This window comes from Artemia sp. Qi Xiang Cuo, chromosome 3 (assembly GCF_049724085.1).
Source record: "Artemia sp. Qi Xiang Cuo chromosome 3, ASM4972408v1, whole genome shotgun sequence".
NCBI lineage: Eukaryota > Metazoa > Arthropoda > Branchiopoda > Anostraca > Artemiidae > Artemia > Artemia sp. Qi Xiang Cuo.
This window is the reverse complement of record NC_142796.1, coordinates 34,511,048-34,531,817: the sequence shown is the minus strand read 5'-3', so window position 1 is coordinate 34,531,817 and position 20,770 is coordinate 34,511,048. Positions and strand designations below refer to the sequence as shown.

The window sequence follows — 20,770 nt, the reverse complement described above, 5'->3', positions numbered from 1 at the left end:
ACACACACACACACACACACTCACACACAAACTTACACATGCACACTAAAACTTACATTCACACAAAAACTTACATGCACACAAAAACTTACACACACACACACACACACACTCACACAAAACTCACACACACACACACACACAAAAACTTACACACACACACACACAACTTACACACACAAAAACTTACACACACACACACAAAACTTACACACAAACAAAAACACAAACAAACACAAACAAACACAAATAAAAAAAAAATGAAAAATGAAAACAAAAAAAACTCAAACACACACGTACACAAACTTAAACACATAAACACAAACAAACACACAAAACTTACACACACACACACACGAAAACTCACACACACACTCAAAAACAAACACACACAAAAACATACACACACACACGAAAAAAAACACACAAAAATACAATCACATACACAAACACTAAAAAACACATACAAAAAAAAACAAACACCAAAACACAATTAAAAACACACACACAAAAACTAAAACACAAAAACATAAGATTAGACACAATCAAAATTACACACACACACACACAAAAACTAACACACACATGCAAAAACTTACATGCACAAGAAAAATAACATTTACACAAAAACTTACACACACACACAAAAACTTACACACACACACACACACACACACAAACACAAAACCAAACAAAAAAACAAACAAAAACAAACACAAAAAAAAACACACACAAAACAAACAAACAAAAATAACCCTCAAACTTACACATGCACAATAAAACTAACATTCACACAAAACTAACACACACACACACACACACACTAAAAATTACACACACACACGTCATAACATTCACACACAAAATCTTAGACACACAAAAACTTCACACACACACAAAAAAAATCTTACACCCACACTAAAAAACTGACATGCACACAAAAAATTACAAGCACACACAAAATTACACACACAAAAACTTGCATACACTCACAAAAACATACACACACACACAAAAACAAACACACACACACACTAAAACTTACTCACACACACTAAAAATTACACACACACTCCAAAACTTACACACACACAACAACTTACACACACTTACCATATCACAGTTACATTGTCTTAATTTTTCAAATTTCATTTTGAATTTCTGTCGTGAAATGCAAGAGTTGGAATATTTCAGTAGTGACTTGTTGTGATTTACCTTCGCACAGTTACATTGTCTTAATTTTTCAAAATTTATTTTGAATTTCTGTCTTGACATGCCAGAGTTGGAAACTTGTTGTCTTAGCCCACAAACTCAAAATGTGAAAATAAGCTTAAACAGTATCTGGATGCGGTTTTATCAGCCTGAATGGTAAACGATCACTGTCTCAGACGTATGTTAGTAGTCAAACATTCTGACGGGCGTAACTCCAATTGATAAAGTTTAGGTTCTCTGCCCACATGTCTTAATGGTTTAAATTCAATTTTTATTTTAGTTTAGGTTAAATTATCATGAGCACTCATTATAATTTAACCTAACCTTTTCCGGCAAGTATGGTTAGGTTAGGATAGATTAAGTTAGGTTAGGTTAAGTTAGGTTAGGTTAGGTTAGCCCATGTACCCTTCACTTAGGTTAGCTTAGGTTAGGTGAGAGACAGGCAAAAGTTAGGTGTATGATTAGGTTAGGTTAGGTTAGAGTTAGGTTAGGTTAAGTTAGGTTAGGCTAGGTTAGGCTACGTATGCGCAGGAACTGAGGCAAAACTGTCCAAACCTAAATTCGCCTAACCCAAATGAATCTAACCTAACCTAACCTCATCATACACTACACGTTTCCCTTATCTCTCACCTAACCTAAGCTAACCTAAGTGACGCTGACGATTTCTAACCTAACCTAACTTATCATCGCCTAACTTAATATCGTATAACCTCACCCACCTTATCGCAAATATGTAGGTTAGAGTATCATTAGCCCAACGGATAAGTGAACCTAACCTAACTTAAACAGTGAATTTCCACCATTCAGACTGGTGGACTGAGACCCCAAGAGTGAGCTAGTGGATTTCCACCATTCAGGCTGGTGGACTAAGACCCCAAGTCTGAGCTAGTGAATTTCCACCGTTCTGGCTGGTGGACTGGGAGCCCAATACTGAGCTAGTGGATTTCCACCATTCTGGCTGGTGGACTAAGACCCCACTTTTCCAACTCTTGCATTTCATGACAGAAATTCAAAATGAACTTCGAAATATCAAGAGAATGTAACTGTGAGAAGGTAAAGCACAGCACGTCACTAGTGAAATATTCCAACTCTTGCATTTCACGACAGAAATTCAAAATGAAATTTGAAAAATTAATACATTTTAACTGTGATAAGGTAAGTGTGTGTAATTTTTTGTGTGTGTGTAAGTTTTGGCGTGTGTGTGTGGAAGTTTTCGTGTGTGTGAGTTAGTTTTCGTGTGTGTGTGTGTAATTTTTTGTGTGTGTGTAAGTGTTTGTGAGTCTTTGCGAGTTTTTGTGCGTGTAAGTTTTGTGTGCATGTCTGTTTTCGTGTGAATGTTTGTTTGCGTGTGTGTGTGTATGTGTTTTTGTGTGTGTGTGTGTAAGTGTGTTTGGGTGTATTCTTTTGTGTGCGTAATTTTTTTCGTGTGTGTGTAAGATTTCATGCGTTTGTGTGTGTGTGTGTGTGTGAGTTTTTGTGTGCATGTGTAAGTGTTTGTGTATTTATATGTTTTTTTGTGTGTTTGTTTGTTTTCTTTTGTGTTTGTTTGTTTGTTTTTGTGTGTTTTTTTGTTTGTGTGTGTGTAAGTTTTGTTGCGTGTTTGTAAGTTTTTGTGTGTGTGTGTAAGATTTTGTGTGAATTTAAGTTTTTTTGTGCATGTAAGTTTTTGCATGTGGGTGTGTGTGTGTGTGTGTGTGTAAGCTTTGTGTGTGTGTTTGTGTGTGTGTTTGTAAGTTTTGTGTGTGTGTGTGTGTGTGTTTGTGTGTGTGTGTGTAAGTTTTTGTGTATGTGTGTGTGTATATATTTGTGTGTGCGTAAGTTTTCGTGTGTGTGTGTGTGTGTGTGTGTGTGTGTGTGTGTGTGTGTGTGTGTGTGTGTAATTTTTTTTGTGTGTGTGAAGTTTTTTGTGTGTGCATGTGTAAGTTTGTGTGTGTGTGTGTGTGTGTGTGTGTGTGTGTGAGTGTGTGTGTGAGAGAGTCTGTGTGTGAGAGAGTGAGTGTGTGTGTGTGTAAGTTTTGTGTGTGTGTGTTTGTGTGTGTGTGTGTGTCTTTGTTTGTTTGTTTTTGTTTGTGTGTTTTTTTTTGTGTTTGTTTGTGTGTGTGTGTGTGTGTAAGTTTTTGTTTGCATGTAAGTTTTTGTGTGCATGTAAGTTTTCGTGTGCATGTGTAAGTTTTTGTGTGTGTGTGTGTGTGTGTAAGTTTTTGTGTTTGTGTTAGTTTTGGCGTGCGTGTGTTAGTTTTTGTGTGTGTGTGTGTGTGTAAGTTTTCATGTGTGGGTGTTTATGTTTTTGTGTGTGTGTGTGTGTGTATTTTATCATGCGGAAGTGTAAGTTTTCTTGTGTGTGTGTTTGTGTTTTTGTGTGCGTGTAAGATTTCGTGTGTGTGTGTAAGTTTTTGAGTGCATGTAAGTTTTTATGTGAATGTAAGTTTTCGTGTGCATGTGTAAGTTTTTGTATGTGTGTGTGTGTGTGTGTGTCTGTGTGAGTTAGTTTTCGTGTGTGTTTGCAAGTTTTTGTGTGTGTGTGTGTAAGTTTTTGTGTGTGTGTGTAAGTTTTAGTGTGTGTGTGTGTAAGTTTTTGTGTACATTTTAGCTTTTGTGTAATTGCTAGTTTTTTGCGTGTGGATGTTAGTTTTTGCGTGCTGGTGTAAGTTTTTGTGTGTGTGTGTGTGTAATTTATTGTTTGAATTTTCTAGTTTTTTTTTAATTTATTGCTTTTTTTGGTTTCATATTTATTGTGTGAAAAAATTTATAAGTGTCCAACTCAGAAAAGCCCGAAAACGTAATTTACATATCCCAAATCATAAGTTTCAGACAACACACTCCTATGAGCGGCTAAGAAATCTAGCTCAGAAAAGTCTGAAATAGCAAACTAGTCATCCCAAACTATTGTTTTCAGACACCAAACACATATGATGGACTAAGAATCCTAGCTTTGAAAAGTTCAAATAGCAAACTAAACATCCCAAATCATAATTTTCTGACAACACACACCTATGAAAGGCTAAGAAACCTAGCTAATAAAAGCCAGAAATAGCAAATTAACCATCCCAAATCATAAGTTTCAGACAGCACTCACCTATGAACGGCTAAGAAATCCAGCTCAGAAAAGTAAAAAAATAGCAACCCGCACATCCCTAATCATAGGTTTCAGACAACACATACATATGAAAGACTAAGAAATCTAGCTCAGAAAAGCCCGAAATAGTAATTTACATATCCCAAATCATAATTTTCTGAAAGGACACACCTATGAACGGCTAAGAAATATAGCTCAGAAAAGTCAAAAATAGCAAACTAGTCATCCCAAACTATAGGTTTCAGACAGCAAACACCTATGAAAGGCTATGAAATCCAGCTCAGAAAAGTCAAAAGTAGCAATCCAGCCATCACAAATCATAAGTTTCAGACAACACACACTAAAGAAAGACTAAGAAATCTAGCTTAGAAAAGCCCGAAATAGTAAATTACTTATCCCATATCCTATTTTTATGAAAAGATTCAACTATGAAATTCTAAGAAACCCAGCTCAGAAAAGTCAAAAATATCTAACTAGTCATCCCAAACTATATGTTTCAGACAACCAACATCAATGAAAGGCTAAGAAATCCAGCACAGAAAATTCAAAAGTAGCAATCCACCCATCCCAAATCATAGGTTTCAGACAACACACACCTATGAAAGACTAAGAAATCCCACTCAGAAAAGCCCGAAATAGTAATTTACAAATTCCAAATCATAGGTATCAGACATCATTCACCTATGAAAGACTAAGAAACCTTAGCTCAGAAAAGCCTGAAATAGCGAAACTACTCCTCCCAAACTAGAAGTTTCAGACAACAAACGCCTATGACTGACTAAGAATCATAGCTCTGAAAAGTTCAAATAGCAAAATATGCATCCCAAATCATTATTTCCAGACATCAAACACCACTGGAAGGATATGAAATCTAGCTCATAAATTTCAAAAATAGCGCAACGTTCATCCCAATCATATGTTTAAGAAAAAACACACCAAATAACGGTTAATTAAACCAACTCAGAATAGTCAAAAATTGCAACACAGGTATCCCAAATACAGGTAAATTCAAACAACACAGCACTAAACTACTAATAAACAAAGGCCAGTCCGTACAAAAATATAAAACTAAATATCCCAAGCTACTGGTTTCAGACAACATTCACCTAAGAAATACTAGGAAACATTAGCTCAGAAAAGACTGAAATAGCAAACTACACATCCAAAATAATAATTTTCTGACAACAAATACCTATGAAAGTCTAAGAAACCTAGCTCAGAAAAGTCGAAAATAGCAAACTACACATCCCAAATCATAGGTTTCAGACATCATACACCTATGAAAGACTAAGAAATCCAACTCAGAAAAGCCCGAAATAGTAATTTACATATCCCATATCATAAGTTTCAGACAGCATTCACCTACGAAATACTATATCCCAAATCATAAGTTTCAGACAGCATTCACCTACGAAATACTAAGAAACCTTAGCTCAGAAAAGTCTGAAATAGCCAACTACTCATCCCAAACTCGAAGTTTCAGACAACAAACACCTATGAGTGACTAAGAATCCTAGCTCTGAAAAGTCCAAAAAGCAAACTATACCTCCCAAATCATAATTTTCTGAAATGACACACCTATGAAAGGCTAAAAAATCTAGCTCAGAAAAGTCAAAAATAGCAAATTAACCATCCCAAATCATAGGTTTCAGTCAACAAACACCTACGAATGGCTATGAAATCCTGCTCAGAAAAGTCAAAAAATATCAACCCACACACGCCCAAATCATAGGTTTCAGACATCACAGACCTACGAAAGACTAAGAAATCTGGTTATGGAAAGTCAGAAATAGCAAATTACGTATCCCAAATCATAGGTTTCAGAGTGCACTCACCTATGAACGGCTAAGAAACCTAGCTCAGAAAAGTCAAAAATATCAAACTACTCATCCAAAAATATAGGTTTCAGACAACAAACACCTATGAAATTATAATAAAACCATATCATAAAATTCAAAATTAGCAAACCCCTAACCCCAAATCATAGTTTTCATACAACACACATCAATGAAAGACTAAAAAATCTAACTCAGAAAAGTCACAAATAGCAAACTACATATCCCAAATCATAGGTTTCAGTCAACACACACCACTGAAATGCTATGAAACCTAGCTCGGAAAAGACAAAAATCGCAAACTACTAATCCCACTCTACTGATTTCAGACAACATTCAATTATAAAATACTAGGAACCCTTAGTTCAGAAAATTTTGAAATAGAAAAAGATACATCCCAAATCATAATTTTCTGACACAACATACCTATGAAATGCTAAGAAATTTAAATCAGAAAATTCAAAAATAGCCTACTTCACACCCAAAATCATATGTTTATGACACCACACACATATGAAAAGAATAAGAAATCAAACTCAGAAAATCCAGAAATAGTAATTTACATATCCCAAATCATACGTTTCAGACTGCATTCACCTACAAAATACTAAGAAACCTTAGCTCAGAAAAGTCTGAAATAGCCAACTACTCATCCCAAACTTGAAGTTTCAGACAATAAACACCTATGAGTGACTAAGAATCCTAGCTCTGAAAAGTCCAAAAAGAAAACTACACCTCCCAAATCATAATTTTATGAAAGGACACACATATGATAGGCTAAGAAATCTAGCTCAGAAAAGTCAAAAATAGCAAATTAACCATCCCAAATCATTGGTTTCAGTCAACACACACCTACGAATGGCTAAGAGATCCAGCACAGAAAAGTCAAAAAAATAGCAAGCCTCACATCCCAAATCATAGGTTTCAGACAACACACACCTACGAAAGACTAAGAAATCCGGTTATGAAAAGTCGGAAATAGCAAATTATATATCCCAAATCATAGGTTTCAGACAACACTCACCTATGAACGGCTAAGAAACCTAGCTCAGAAAAGTCAAAAATAGCAAACTAGTCATCCCAAACTATAGGTTTCTGACAACAAACACCTATGAAAGGCTGAGAAATCCAGCTCAGAAAAGTCAAAAGTAGCAATCCACCCATCCCAAATCATAGGTTTCAGACAACACACACCTATGAAAGACTAAGAAATCCAGCTCAGAAAAGTCAAAAATAGCAAACTACATATCCCAAATCATCGGTTTCAGTCAACACACACCAATGAAAGACTAAGAAACCTAGCTTAGAAAAGTCAAAAATAGCAAACTACTCATCCCAAACTATTGGTTTCAGACAACATTCACCTACGAAATACTAGAAAACCTTAGTTCAGAAAAGCCTGAAATAGCAAACTATACATTCCAAATCAGAATTTTATGACAACACATACCTATGAAAGGCTAGGAAATCCAGCTCAGAAAAGTCGAAAATAGCAAACTACATATCCCAAATCATAGGTTTCAGACACCACACATCTATGAAAGACTAAGAAATCCAACTCAGAAAATTCAAAAATAGCAAACTACATATCCCAAATCATAAGTTTCAGTCAACACACACCAACGAAATGCTAAGAAATCTAGCTCATAAAAGCCTAAAAAAGCAAATTACTCATCCTAAACTATTGGTTTCAGACAACATTCACCTATGAAATACTAGGAAACCTTAGCTCAGAAAAGCCTGAAGTAGCAAACTACACATCCCAAATCATAGGTTTCAGACAACACACATCAACGAAAGAGGGGTGCTCGGGGAGAGCGTTTGTGGGTGGGGGGGGCCGTGGCGGGCGGGTGGGCGGGGAGTAGGGCGGGGGTCCCGGGACAGACGGTGAACGTGCCGAGAGAAGTCGCTGGAGTGAGGGGGGGTGGGAGCCCTACAAATTGTTTACTTTTGTGTTTACTTTTTTTTTTGCGACATACCCCTGCGGCGCATCTTGTAGTACTTTCCTGCTGCGCCTCCCTGCTTTGCGTCCCCCGTGGCGCTTTCCTAACCTGTAGTGCATCCCCTGCGGCACATCCTGCGGCGCTTTCCTGGCCCACGGCGCATCCCGGCGGCGCTTCTCTGGTCCGGTGGACCTTTGGGGTCCGGGGGAGGGCCTTTGGGGCACAGGGAGGGCCTTTGGGGCACAGGGAGGGCCTTTGGGGGACCGGTGGAGGGCAGTTGGGGGCCTGGGGGACATTTGGGGACCGGTGGAGGGCCTTTGGGACCCCGTTGGTCCTTTGGGAGCTCGATGGGCCTTTGGGGGGCCCGGGGATGGCCTTTGGGGGTCTGGGTGGTCCTTTGGGGGCGCCGGTGGCCCTTTGGGAGCTTGAGGGACCTTTGAGGACCGGGGGCTTCCTTCGGGGTTGGGGTAGGAGGATTGGAACCCTTTGGGGTTGGGTTAGAGGACCTCACAACACTGTTCAAATGAAACTTGTGTATTATAACGACCACAGAGTTTCACCATTAAATTCTCTTCTAAAATATCTTCAAAAATCATCTTTTAAAATGTCTCTAACTGTTTCGCCGAAATAGTTCCATAACCTGTCTAAAACAGTGTCGCCCAAATAATCCCTAAACGTAATTCAGCGTGTTCCTTTTGTTTTTGGCATCTCTGCGCTAATACATTTCAAATTAATAAGAAACCTGATTCCCGCGCTAAAACAATTCATCGCTAAGATGTTTCTTGGAGAATTGTTTCCATGGCCTTTGGCTATTAATATCCTTTGGAGTTCGACCAAAAGAGTTGTTTCCGAGGCAATGACATTAATGACTGGGATCTATTCCTGGAGAATCGTTTCTAGGCGAAAATTTTTAAAGTCTGACAGATGATGTCATTGGTTGATTGATCTGTCAAGAAAGGGGAATTAATTTGTTGTTTCTAAGGGGAATTATTGATTCACGATAGGTGAATTGAGGTCGACAGTACAGGTGTTCCACGGTCGAGGTTGTTGTTGTTGTAAGTGCAAGCTCTCAGCGAATTTCAAGGTCGTTGTCGTTGTTGTTGACTTGGAAATTTCGGTCATTGACCGATTACACAATCAAGTTCTCGGGAATTCACTTCCCCCTCGAATCATAGATAAATAACATTGTTCCCGTTAGAATTCAATGCGCATGTGCAACCTTCGTCCCGGAGCTATTACACATAGAAACATCAAATAAATCGACCTTGGAAAAAGAGGTCATTGACCGATTACGCAATCATTCTCCCTAGGGAGGCTATGCCCATATTTGGTGTACTGTTCGGAGATACATTCTTTTGATAACCGAATTTTGTAGTGTTCGGAGTAACACCCCCCATTCTACTCATAGTTAGTCCTGTGTCTCCAAAAAGGCTAAGGGTATTAAGGTAAAATTCTTGAGGAATTTTGAAGGGGATGCTGAACTAAATCAAAACCCACTATGTACGTGCAGTTGCTGGAAGGACGTATCAACAATATCTCAGGAACAGTTTAGGGTATTAATTTGAAACAAGGGGGATGTTACGGAGGATGTTAAACTAACCAAAATACACAATTTGCATGCCACTACTACTACTACCACTATCACTTCTAAAACTGTGACTACGAATACTACGACTACTACTACTACACCCACTACTACTAGTAGTAGTAGTAGTACTAATACTAAAATTAATAACACTACTATTACTACCAATACTACTAATACTGCTACTACTAACAACTAACTGCAGGATCAAGCCACCTGAGGTCAACATAGCTACACACACTTCTTCTCCATCCCAATCTACTCAAAACCTCCCTCTTTGAACCCTCCTTACAAGTTCCAATTTCTATTAAGTCCTTCCTAACGACCTGCTCCCACCCCAGTTGAGAGTGACCTGCTTTTTGTTTGGCCCTAGATGGTTAGTCGAATGCTAGAAACTAATGCTACTAATACTACAAGTGCTGCTAATGCATCTTTCTTATTAAACGAACAATAATCGTGTAATTTGTGTATATGACCTACGTGTATTTATGTGTGTATAATATGTTACCTTGAATGTCCAAAATCTGCCTAATGTCGACATTCACCAGTGAATGTCGTAAATTCCTTTTTCTCTGCTTGGATTCAATTAGCTTTGCGAGTCAGTTTTTTCCGTCTTATGCAAGGTATGATGGTAAAAGTTTAAGTTAGGTTATGCTAGTTTAGGTTAAATTTGGTTATAAATATCAGAAATGGGTTAAAAGCCTTCAGAAATGAGTTAAAAACCTAATCTAACCTGTCGTAATCAAACCTTGCATTAAACTGAAAAAGTTGACTGGCAACGCTGATTAAATCCAAGAAGAAACACAGGTATTTCAAACATTGACCGGTGAATATCAACAATCGCGGATTTCGGACAGTCCGGTAACATATATACGTTTCTTCTCGAAAACAGCACTAACTTTTGTTTCCTGAAAGTTGGAATACTAACATTTTATGGTGTGAAAAAAAGTTAGATAGGTCACGAGTTTTGCACACTCCGTTTGGAGCCTTAATTGTGGAAAAATATTTTTCGCGTAAATAACGTATTTTCATATGAAAAATCTCACATGCATATTTTCGCTACATGGGTAGTAGCGACCGTGGCTGTAACTACTTGTGACTTTAGACTGCAACTGCATGCGATTGTGACTGCTTATAACTGCGACTGCTTGCAACTACAACTACTTGCGACTTTAGACTGCAACTACATGCGATTGTGACTGCAACTGCGACTACTTGCGACTCCAACTACTTGGGACTGTGCCTGTGAATGCTTGTAACTGTAACTGCTTGCCAATCTTACTACTTGAGACTGCGAATAGTTCCAATTATTACTATTGCTACTACTGTGATTGCGATTGCGACTGTCATTGCTACTGTCGCTTCTACTACTACAACTACCACTACTATTACTACCACAACTACTATAACTACTACTACTAATAATAGTAATAATAATAATACTGCTTCTACTTATACTACTTTTACTCCTAGTACTACTACTACTACTACTACTACTACTACTACTACTACTACTACTACTACTACTACTACTACTACTACTACTACTACTACTGTTACTACTATTACCACAACTATTGCACCTCAAGGTGCAATGAGGAGTTCGACTCCTCAAGGTTGTCTTAATGTTATTGATCCAATTTCTCAAAAACCGAGTTGGGTATTCATTTGAAACTTTCAGTGGAAGTTAAATAAGATATGGAACTAAATAAGAAAAAAAAACTGAACGCATTCAGGTTATCAAATGGACCCACTTATAATGTCCCAAGAATAGCTAATAATATTAGGTTGAAACTTCCAGGGAAGGTTGAGGATGATTTGGAACTAAGTTTTGAGGGCATGTCGAACTGAATCTAAGGTAGTGAAAAGGGTGTAAATGTGGTATCTCCGGAATGACTAAGAGATATAACCGGAAGATTTCAGGGCAAGTTGAGAAGGATGGTCGATTGATATTTGTGTAGGCTATATTCATAGTTGTAACATTATGCTGATCAGAATGGCTTCAGTCCTAAAGAAGCTAAAAAATTATGCTGATTGTCAATCCATTTATTTTAAAAATATTTCACGTAGCAATCTACCCAAATTTTCATAGTACAGCTGTTATCCAAACTTGATGAAAAATTTTGTTCAAAATATATAAACAGCAAGCCAAAATCTCGATTCTTAAGAGAAAACTCGGAATAAGCTTTAAAAATATTCTTTTTATTAACATGTACGAAAAACGATGAAAGCTCAACACAAACAGAATTCAACTTTAAAAAAAATCCAATTAGAAGTTTATCAAAGAAAAGTAAAGAGCTACATCCTAACAATGAATAAACGAAACCCAAAACAAACACAACAATTTTAACAAATAATCAAGCCGAACTTAAAACGAACAGAAAATACCACTAACAAGAGTAGTATCGAACACCCTTCTAAGGACTACAATGTCATTTCCGCTTTACTGAAAACAATTTAGATTTTAAACTTGTTCTCTTTTAACGTCAATAAATCCAGAACTGCCGAGACTTTCAGGAACGAACATCAATATATATTAAAACTTAAAATATATATTTCATTAGTTATTTTCAATAATCTTAGTAATTATGTTTCTTTTTTTATCCATGTTACGACAAATAATACACAGCTTGACATGAAAGTTGCTTTACTGAAGCTCAAATAACGTTCTAGCCTTTAGAAGGCATATTCTGGGTGTCAGTGCTACTCCTGTTTCTGATAGTTTCTGTTTGTTTTAAGTTTGATTTGATATTTATGGTGATTTCATTTCGTTTTGGATTTCGTTTATTGATTAATTGTGATGTATGCTGATTTTACACTGGAATTGCTATTAGGATTTATTTCTGATCGTTTTAAACTTAATCCAGCTCTTTACTTTTCCTTGAGAAACTTATTTTGTGGAAATTTTTTTTTAACTAACAATAAAAATAAGTAGAAATGGAACAAGTAGTTATTTCGAATGAAATCAAAGAGCGACAGTAAACACTAAAACAACAAGAAATTGCAGGATACTATCCCCTTAAATTTCCCGTTCTTTACACTTATGGTCGAATATTGTTTTCCTAGAAGTAAATTGTAATGAAGCAACGATAGCTAGTTGATAACTACATGGGTCCTATTTTTCGCTAACTTTGCGAATACTTACACTGATGTTTACTTTATTTCAACATTAAAAAAAAAATTAGTTTTTCTAGATATAAGAGAGGATAAAAACGACCCTATCCCATTTTGAAGATTTTTTTTATCAGTTATTTTTTTTTGTTTTTGGTAATATGTTTTTTGTTTTTGGTAATTTTTCTGTTTTATGTTTGGTAATATGTTTTTGGTAAAAACTTTCAAGTTTTTGCCAACTCCTCCTTAAATTCTACCTAAAGATTTTCCCTCTACATCAATCAGAATTTGTATGACAATGCAAACACTAGGAAAAATAAAAACAGAATTTGTCATCACAGTACTTCGTCAATCGATAATCCAGATTTGTTTACACACCTTCCATACCACTCAACATCAAGGGAGAATAATAATCTGACTCCCTCAAGTGAAGACAAATTCACAAAATAAAATAGGGAAAAGTTTCGTGAGATTTTGGATTGCGAACAATTGCTGGGGGAAGAAATAGCATTTTGGCAATGAAGTTTTTACTTGTTATGATTCAAAATCTGACCCTTACTCACGATCTAAGAAGTTAAGTATTTACATAAAATAAGATTTGGACATAGTAACAAACTATCTTCATTCAGAGAATTTTAATAGAAGAAGTGTATTTTTCGACTTAACACCCCAAATTAGTATTCTTTTCTTAGACAAAACTACCGTTCTATAACGAACAAATAAAAATTACTAAAATAATATAATTGAAACTAGCAAATTCATATACACAAAAAAATTAAAAAAATAATAGTAATTTTCTTTCTATTTTTGTCTATAAATATGCTAGTTTCAATTATGTTAGTTTAATAATTCTACTGATGACGGTTGCTGTATATGTGATCGAAATATGTGGACATTTGTACCTATTTTTTCACTATTTAAATAAGTGGATTTATCCCTATTTGAGAATTTATTTGTTCGTATTAGAAGAAGAAATGTCAAGATCAAAATATTTCTCTTATAAGTCTATTATTTTACAGTGCATCAACATACGAGCAAAAATTATAGTCATCACAAAAATAACGCTTTGTCAAACTTCTTTTTCGAAGATAGATATGGAAGATGCATCAAATTGTTATTAGGCAATGTTTTTATTATAAGAGCTTTAAAAATAATCAAGGAAATTTATTACGAAAATGTGACTATTTTTCTATTTATTGGAAGTAATCACCGAAAGCAATTCTCTTCAGACTTTTATAACCTGAATTATATTAAAATGCACAAAGGGAGCAATATAAATTTTTTTTTTCTATTTTCGGGATTCCAAGCAAAAAGTCAACTGCTTATTAAATATGTTATTGCAGAATTATAAATTAGTTCAAAAAGTCAAGTCCGAGGCCTATCCCATGTGATAACTAGGTTAATTGGCTAACTAAAAAGATTCATTTTTTATGTTGCAATGACCCTCCCCTTTATAATTCCTTTTTTAAATTTTTTTAATTTTTATTTATTTTTAAATTGAGCTATGTGAAGTAAACCATAAATCATAAATATCAAAGAAACTTTTTGGAGACTTCAAGCTATTCTTTTAGTATTAATTCACTAAACACATCTTCTTTTCTAGCGACAATTCTAGGCTTCATTGCACTGTGTACGATATTAGAATATCATACAAGAGTCTTGAAAATCTTGTTCCATTCATACTCCAATATAAAACAGATATTGCACAAGTAAAATATTTCTCAAGAACTAAGCCTGCTTTAAAGGTGGCAGAATTTGCCATAGCAAATTCTCAATGAATATCGAATTTCAAAAGAAACATTAGCAAAAGAAACCATGCTTGCAAAGACTGAAGGAAGAAGTATTGAGGTTAGCCCAGTCCAGCCCCAGCCGAGCCTCCCTAAACAAATCGAAATAAACATGGTTCATTCCATATTGCAGAAAAATAAGTGCCTATCCTAGAAAATTCAGCTAAGTGTCTCTTAGAACTAAGTTAGAGCATAACTTTATATAATTCTGGCCAATAGAAGACACAAATTTCAAAAATACTGCATGGTGAAGCGTTGGCGCCATATTGTGCTTATCTTTTGGACATTTTAGGACCCATAATCAATTTGTGAATGCTTTATGAAGAACCAAAAAACTGGAAGTGGTTATGCAGGAGTCAAAACTCCGGATAATCAACCAGGTAGCCGTACTGTACGAAGTTTAGGAAGCATGGATTATCTTGAAAGCAAATACAGCAACAAGTATACCTAAAAAGTGTCACTTCTTACTCCTACCGACTCAGTAGAAACATTCAAAACAAATTATCTCAAAACACCCCTCAACCAAAAAAAGTAAAGAATAAAATCAACTTGACGAACGAAAGCAAAAGGCAAGAAATTTCCTTTTACCTTGCTTAGTTGTCTTAGAGAAACTTAATTATGCATAATAACTGTAGGTTGACATTTAGTAGCGACCAATTCTAAAAAAAAGTTTATCTGATGGAAGCAAGTAGCAAAGTTTAAACTTGAAAAGATCAAACATTATTGCTTCGCAGTTTATACAACATATATCTGAAAAACTGGTTCAAATAAACTGACTCGTGATATTTCCCTGTATTCTTAGAATTTCAAAAAGGTAGTACTTTACTGAAAACTTGACTTGCTTGATCTTTGTAGAAATTTTAAATTATACACTAAAGTGTATTGACTGCTTGGCAATTGAGAGATTACAAAGTTCACTATAAATTAGTCATTGCCTTTCTGTGGGGTATTTGAGAACTTTTCTGGTCTTAATTCCGTTCTGTCCTGGCGGTTTTGTACTTTCAGTAAAGCGCCATTTTTTCAAAATTCCGCAAATAAAGTAAAAAACACGAGTCAGTCTATCTGAACCAGTCTTACATATATATGTTGCATAAACTTACTTTTGTTCGTTTTATGTTTCAACTCCACTCTTTACTTCTATCAGAAAAACACCTATTTTCAAACTAATTTTGTTGATTTTTAGATTTTTTACAGACAGAATGAACTTTTCAAAAAACATTTTTTTAAATTAGGTAAATACGCTTCAAAAGTTGATATAGATTTTTGTTAAAAAAAAGGGCATTGTATATAGAAAATATTCAATTTTGTCATATAGAGAGTCCAAGAGTTATATTATCATCAGCATCTTTGAGGAATTGCAGATAAAAATTCTATTTTTATGAAATAATGTGTAAAAGGTAATTTATAGAAGTTTAGAAAACCTAAGAACATTAAAAAATTGTAGATGCAAAGTTTTTATGATTTACAGATATTTGTCTTAGTATTGCTGCAATTCTTCTGCCAAAAACTTGCGAAGAATTCTAAACTTTTCAAAAGAAGGTATGCTTTCTTTATTTTGCTTCTTGGACTTAAACATTTTGGGAGAACTTATCATCAAAGCTATATTATAATAAAGAGTACGAGGTTAAAACTAGAATGACCTCTGAACTGAGGGGGGGGGGTCTGTGGCTTTCTTCTACCCCAAACTGATTGGCCTCTTTGTACCGTCAAAACAAATGAACAATTGATTCACGCTTTCAAGGGGTTAGGTTATTTCGCTTGGTTTTTCATTTTGACGCTCCTAAGGTGTTTCATTACCCCACTAGCGCTGGATAAAAGAAATACGACATACTAGAGTTATAAGCTCTTTTTAAAAATGGTATTTTTTGTTTTAGTTTTGCTATTCGGATAAAAGAAGATAGTATTCATCATTACTCCTTAATAAACTTTGAACTTGAATGAAAATGTTTTCCACTTGACATTTTTTCAAAATTGGTTTTTAATTTTTACTGATTAAGGGGACCGGAGGGGGGGGGGCATTCAAAAGAGGATTTTAATCATCCAGTTAAAGAGTTTTAGCCATGGATATTTTACACTGTTTATGCTTCCAACCCTATCCACTCCGTAAATGGCATATCAAGTCCCATATTGCCATATTCCAGCTTAGTAAGGTCTTATCAAGACAAATTTGTCCTTAGCATATACATGTAAAAAATAGCTCTTTTTATGCTTGCCGGCCTTTCAGCTAAAGAATTGGCACCAAAATGTTTCAATTTTGGTGACATATTGCATTTTAGGATGACAGTGTTGAGAAGAATTTACCAAAAGCATGTACATATGACCAAGAGCTTCGAAGTGAGCCATGAAGCACCTTATCACGCTATTTTGGACAAGCCTCCTAGTTCTACTACTCAGCAGCCGATGTAAACTTACTAAGCAGGCTGGGAGGAACATTATTAACGAAGGAGGGTTGTAGGTCTTTACTTAGAAGTTTTGACAATGAAAATTATAGTAGTAAAAATCTTATGTTTATCAGCCTTTTCTGTCGAGGTATGACATTGAGGAGTGTCACTTTTGGTGCCAAGCGGCACTTAGGCCTATAGATGCCTTTATCAGGGCACATTTATGAAAAGCATGTGGATATAAATAGTAGCTCTTCAGTGACTCATTAAACATCTCTCTATGATGTTGCAGTAGCCTGTTAGCCTTGGTAGAAAAAGGGAGACACATAAGTGTCTCCTTTTGATGTGTCTCCTTTTTCATCAGTGTCTATGCAAAAAAGTTATTTTCTTTGTTGTACAAGGTGTGGGACTGTAAATTTTCTGAGTTGGTTTTCGGCCACGGTGAATCCAATGGGATATTTTCTGACCAAAAAACAGTTAACGGTCCTGAATCAGCATCAAAAAGCTTTTTTTCTCAGTAAACACTTTTTTAAAACTTTTTAAAAATTTTCCACAACTACAACACTTCTAACACTTTTTTACAACTCTCACTTTTTTTTACCAAAAAAACAGTTACCGGTCCTAAATCAGCAGCAAATAGCATTTGTTTTTTTTTCTCACTGAACACTTTTTTACATCTTTTTAAACTAAAACACTTTTAACACCTTTTTACAACTCTCACTTTTCTTTTACCAAAAAAACAGTTACCAGCCCTGAATCAGCATCAAATAGCATTTTTTTTCTCACTAAACATTTTTTTTACAAAATGCAATTTACAACTCTCAGTTACTATGTGCCACGGTTCCCTCTTTAAGAGATCGCCGCTATCGCTGGAATCATGATAAACATTATTTCCTTAATTAGGTTGATGCCATGAATTGAAATCATTTTAGCCACTACAATAGAAAAATATTATGCCAGCAGCCAAAGCTATTCTGACGCAAGTAAAAGAGAGCAGGGAAAAATCTTCCAGGGAGAATTTTTTATGCAATGAGAAGTTATTAAAAATAACTACAGTGTAAATGCTCTCTACATATATTCTTAAAAAAAAAAAAAATCAAAATACAAGGAAAAAAACGGTACTGCAAAAACAGTTAAAAAGCATTGAATGGACATTTTAGGTGTCAGCGGCACACATTTTAAGGTTAACCTGAGGATTTCCAAAGGAGCCAGGTCTGATAATCCATAAGAAAGGGAACCTTTACAAATCGTTCTTTTTCTTCTTCTTTTTTCCAATTTCTGATGATGTTTACAAAGACTAATCACTTTACGTAGGTGTAACTAAATTAAGGTGAATACGTTTTACATGTTTCTTTGCTAATTCTTAAGAGTGAAATTTCGACCTTACCTCCCATTGTAGCTGCACAGCCGTAGTGTTTAAAGCAGTTACAGCATCAAACCGTACCCCAGGAACAGATAAAGCGTCTCTTATTTGCTTGGTTTCTGAAGATTCCAACTCCATATCGGAATCTTGAAGTTCAGCCCATTCTGATGGAGGACTTGGAAGTGATAAGCCATGTAAATTTTCTGCACGAACCACGAACAAATATGATGAACCGATACTGATATTTGTTAAGGTGAATAAGTCACTCTGCAATCGCCTTGTTGCGATTTTCCATTTTACTAGAAAAATAAATCAATGTTCGTAAAAAGTAATGAAGTAATAAAAGCAATCTGAATCTAGAATAAATATCTGCCTTAGAGGAATTCTCCTAAGCAGACAATCTTTAGCTCTTTCGAACTGTTTGATATCCCTAAATTTTATGGAAAAAGCTTAAAATTCATTGCTTAAAAATTGTCGATCGTATATTTTAGTTCTCAAACCATAGGCAGAGCAATATGGCTTAGAGGTATTATTATTTTTTTTTCACCAGACCACTTCGTATTGAGGAAGTTGTGGTGGAAACTTCGAAGAGGGCTCATTTGATTGTAGATGGAAAGTTTGAAAGTTCTAGCACCCTTTTAAGAGTAAAAAAAGATTAAAAGGCAAGCAGAATCCACCCAACACCCTCTTTTTTCTGCCTGCGCCCTTCAAACTCCAAAGACACCGAAACAGTCGAAAGATCCAATAATTTCCCCTCCAGGGATTACATGACCCCTCACAGCCTCTGAGATAAGGGCTTCAAATTATGCAATTCCCCATTCTTTACACACACATATATATATATATATATATATATATATATATATATATATATATATATATATATATATATATATATATATATATATATATATATATATATATATATATATATATATATATATATATATATATATATATATATATATATATATATATATATATATATATATATATATATATATATATATATATATATATATATATATATATATATATATATATATATATATATATATATAAAGGTTTAAAGGTTTATTACTGGGAAAGAGGGGGAGGGAATCAAATTCTAAATCTGCCAAAAGGATAAAGGGATTAATGTGAAACTTTCAAGGAGTGTTGAGGAGGACAGCTAAACTATATGAAAACACAGTAGATGCATCCAGGCTGCCAAAAAGGCATACCTACAATACAACTACGTGTATTGTGGCTGTCAAAAGGACATTAGAACAATATGTCAGGAACATCTAAGGGTACTAAGTTGAAACTTTCAGAAAATGTTAAGAGGGATTTTGAACTAATTAAAAAGACGCTATATGCATCGAGATGCGTCACTAGCCAACATGTTCATTGAGAAGGGGAGGGGGTGGGGGCAATAGATTTCAGAGACTGACGGCTGGTCATTTTTACCCACTGTTTTTGGTGATATTGCAATTATTTATCCCATTTATTTTACTGACTGAAACCGATATTTTCCCAGACATTTTAATTCTTATCTCCGTCGAATAACGTACCTAAAAAAAAATAAGGTAGTAAAATAGTGGCGTTTTGCGCCACTATTTTACCGACCCAATTTTGTATCTACTGGATTAAAACATTGAGGGGCGTCCCCCTACCCCATATATAATGCCTCTGTATGCATCCATGTTGTCAAAACGGTGTATCTGCAATATCTGAGGAATGACTAAGGTCATCAAGTTAACACTTCCACGGAATATTCTGGGGGGGGGGGGATTATGGACCAAATCAAAAGACGCTGTGTGTATCCAGGTGGCCAGATGTGTGTAACTGCAGTATCCCAGGAACGGTTAAGGTCATTCACTAGACATTTCCAAGGCATGTTGAAGAAATTTGTGAGGAATGTTGAGGGGGATATTGAACTAAATCAAAAGACTTTAAGTACACCCAGCTTGTCAAAACGGCATATTTGAGATGTCTCGGAAACAAACTTGACTATTAAGTTGAAATTTTCAAGGAAAGTTGAGGGGGATGTTAAGCTAAATGAAACTTCCACGGTAAGTTGAGATAAATAGAAAAAAAAACTATATATGCTTCCAGGTTGTCAAAAGGGCTTATTTGCAATACATCAGGGACAGCTAAGGAAACTAAATTGAAACTTTCAGGGAATTTTAATAGGGATATTGAACCCAATTAAAGACACTATGGGCATCCAGGTTTTCCAAAGGGCAAATTAGCAATAGCTCAAGAGCAGATAAGGGTATTAACTTGCAGGGAAACTTGAGAGGGATACGGAACTAAATCAAAAGACAGTATATGCATTCGGGTTACCAAAAAGGTGCATCTGCAACATCTAAAAAAAACAATTACAATGGATATTTTAACTCCAACCTATAATCAGCAGATATTACCACTTACAAGCGTAAGGCTAACGCCCACTAAGCATTCTAAAAACCAGAACGTTATTGACACTTTAATGA

The 20,770-nt window shown here is 35.4% G+C and overlaps 1 protein-coding gene across 1 annotated transcript in view; it reads right to left on the bottom strand.

Moving 5' to 3' along the window:
• LOC148954033 (roundabout homolog 2-like) overlaps positions 1-20,770 on the bottom strand; it is a 218,984-nt gene that overhangs the window by 50,275 nt on the left and 147,939 nt on the right. The window contains exon 10 of the mRNA XM_089086894.1: positions 18,318-18,592. Coding sequence (XP_088943020.1) covers positions 18,318-18,592 — 275 coding nt within the window. The remainder of the gene's footprint in view (positions 1-18,317; positions 18,593-20,770) is intronic.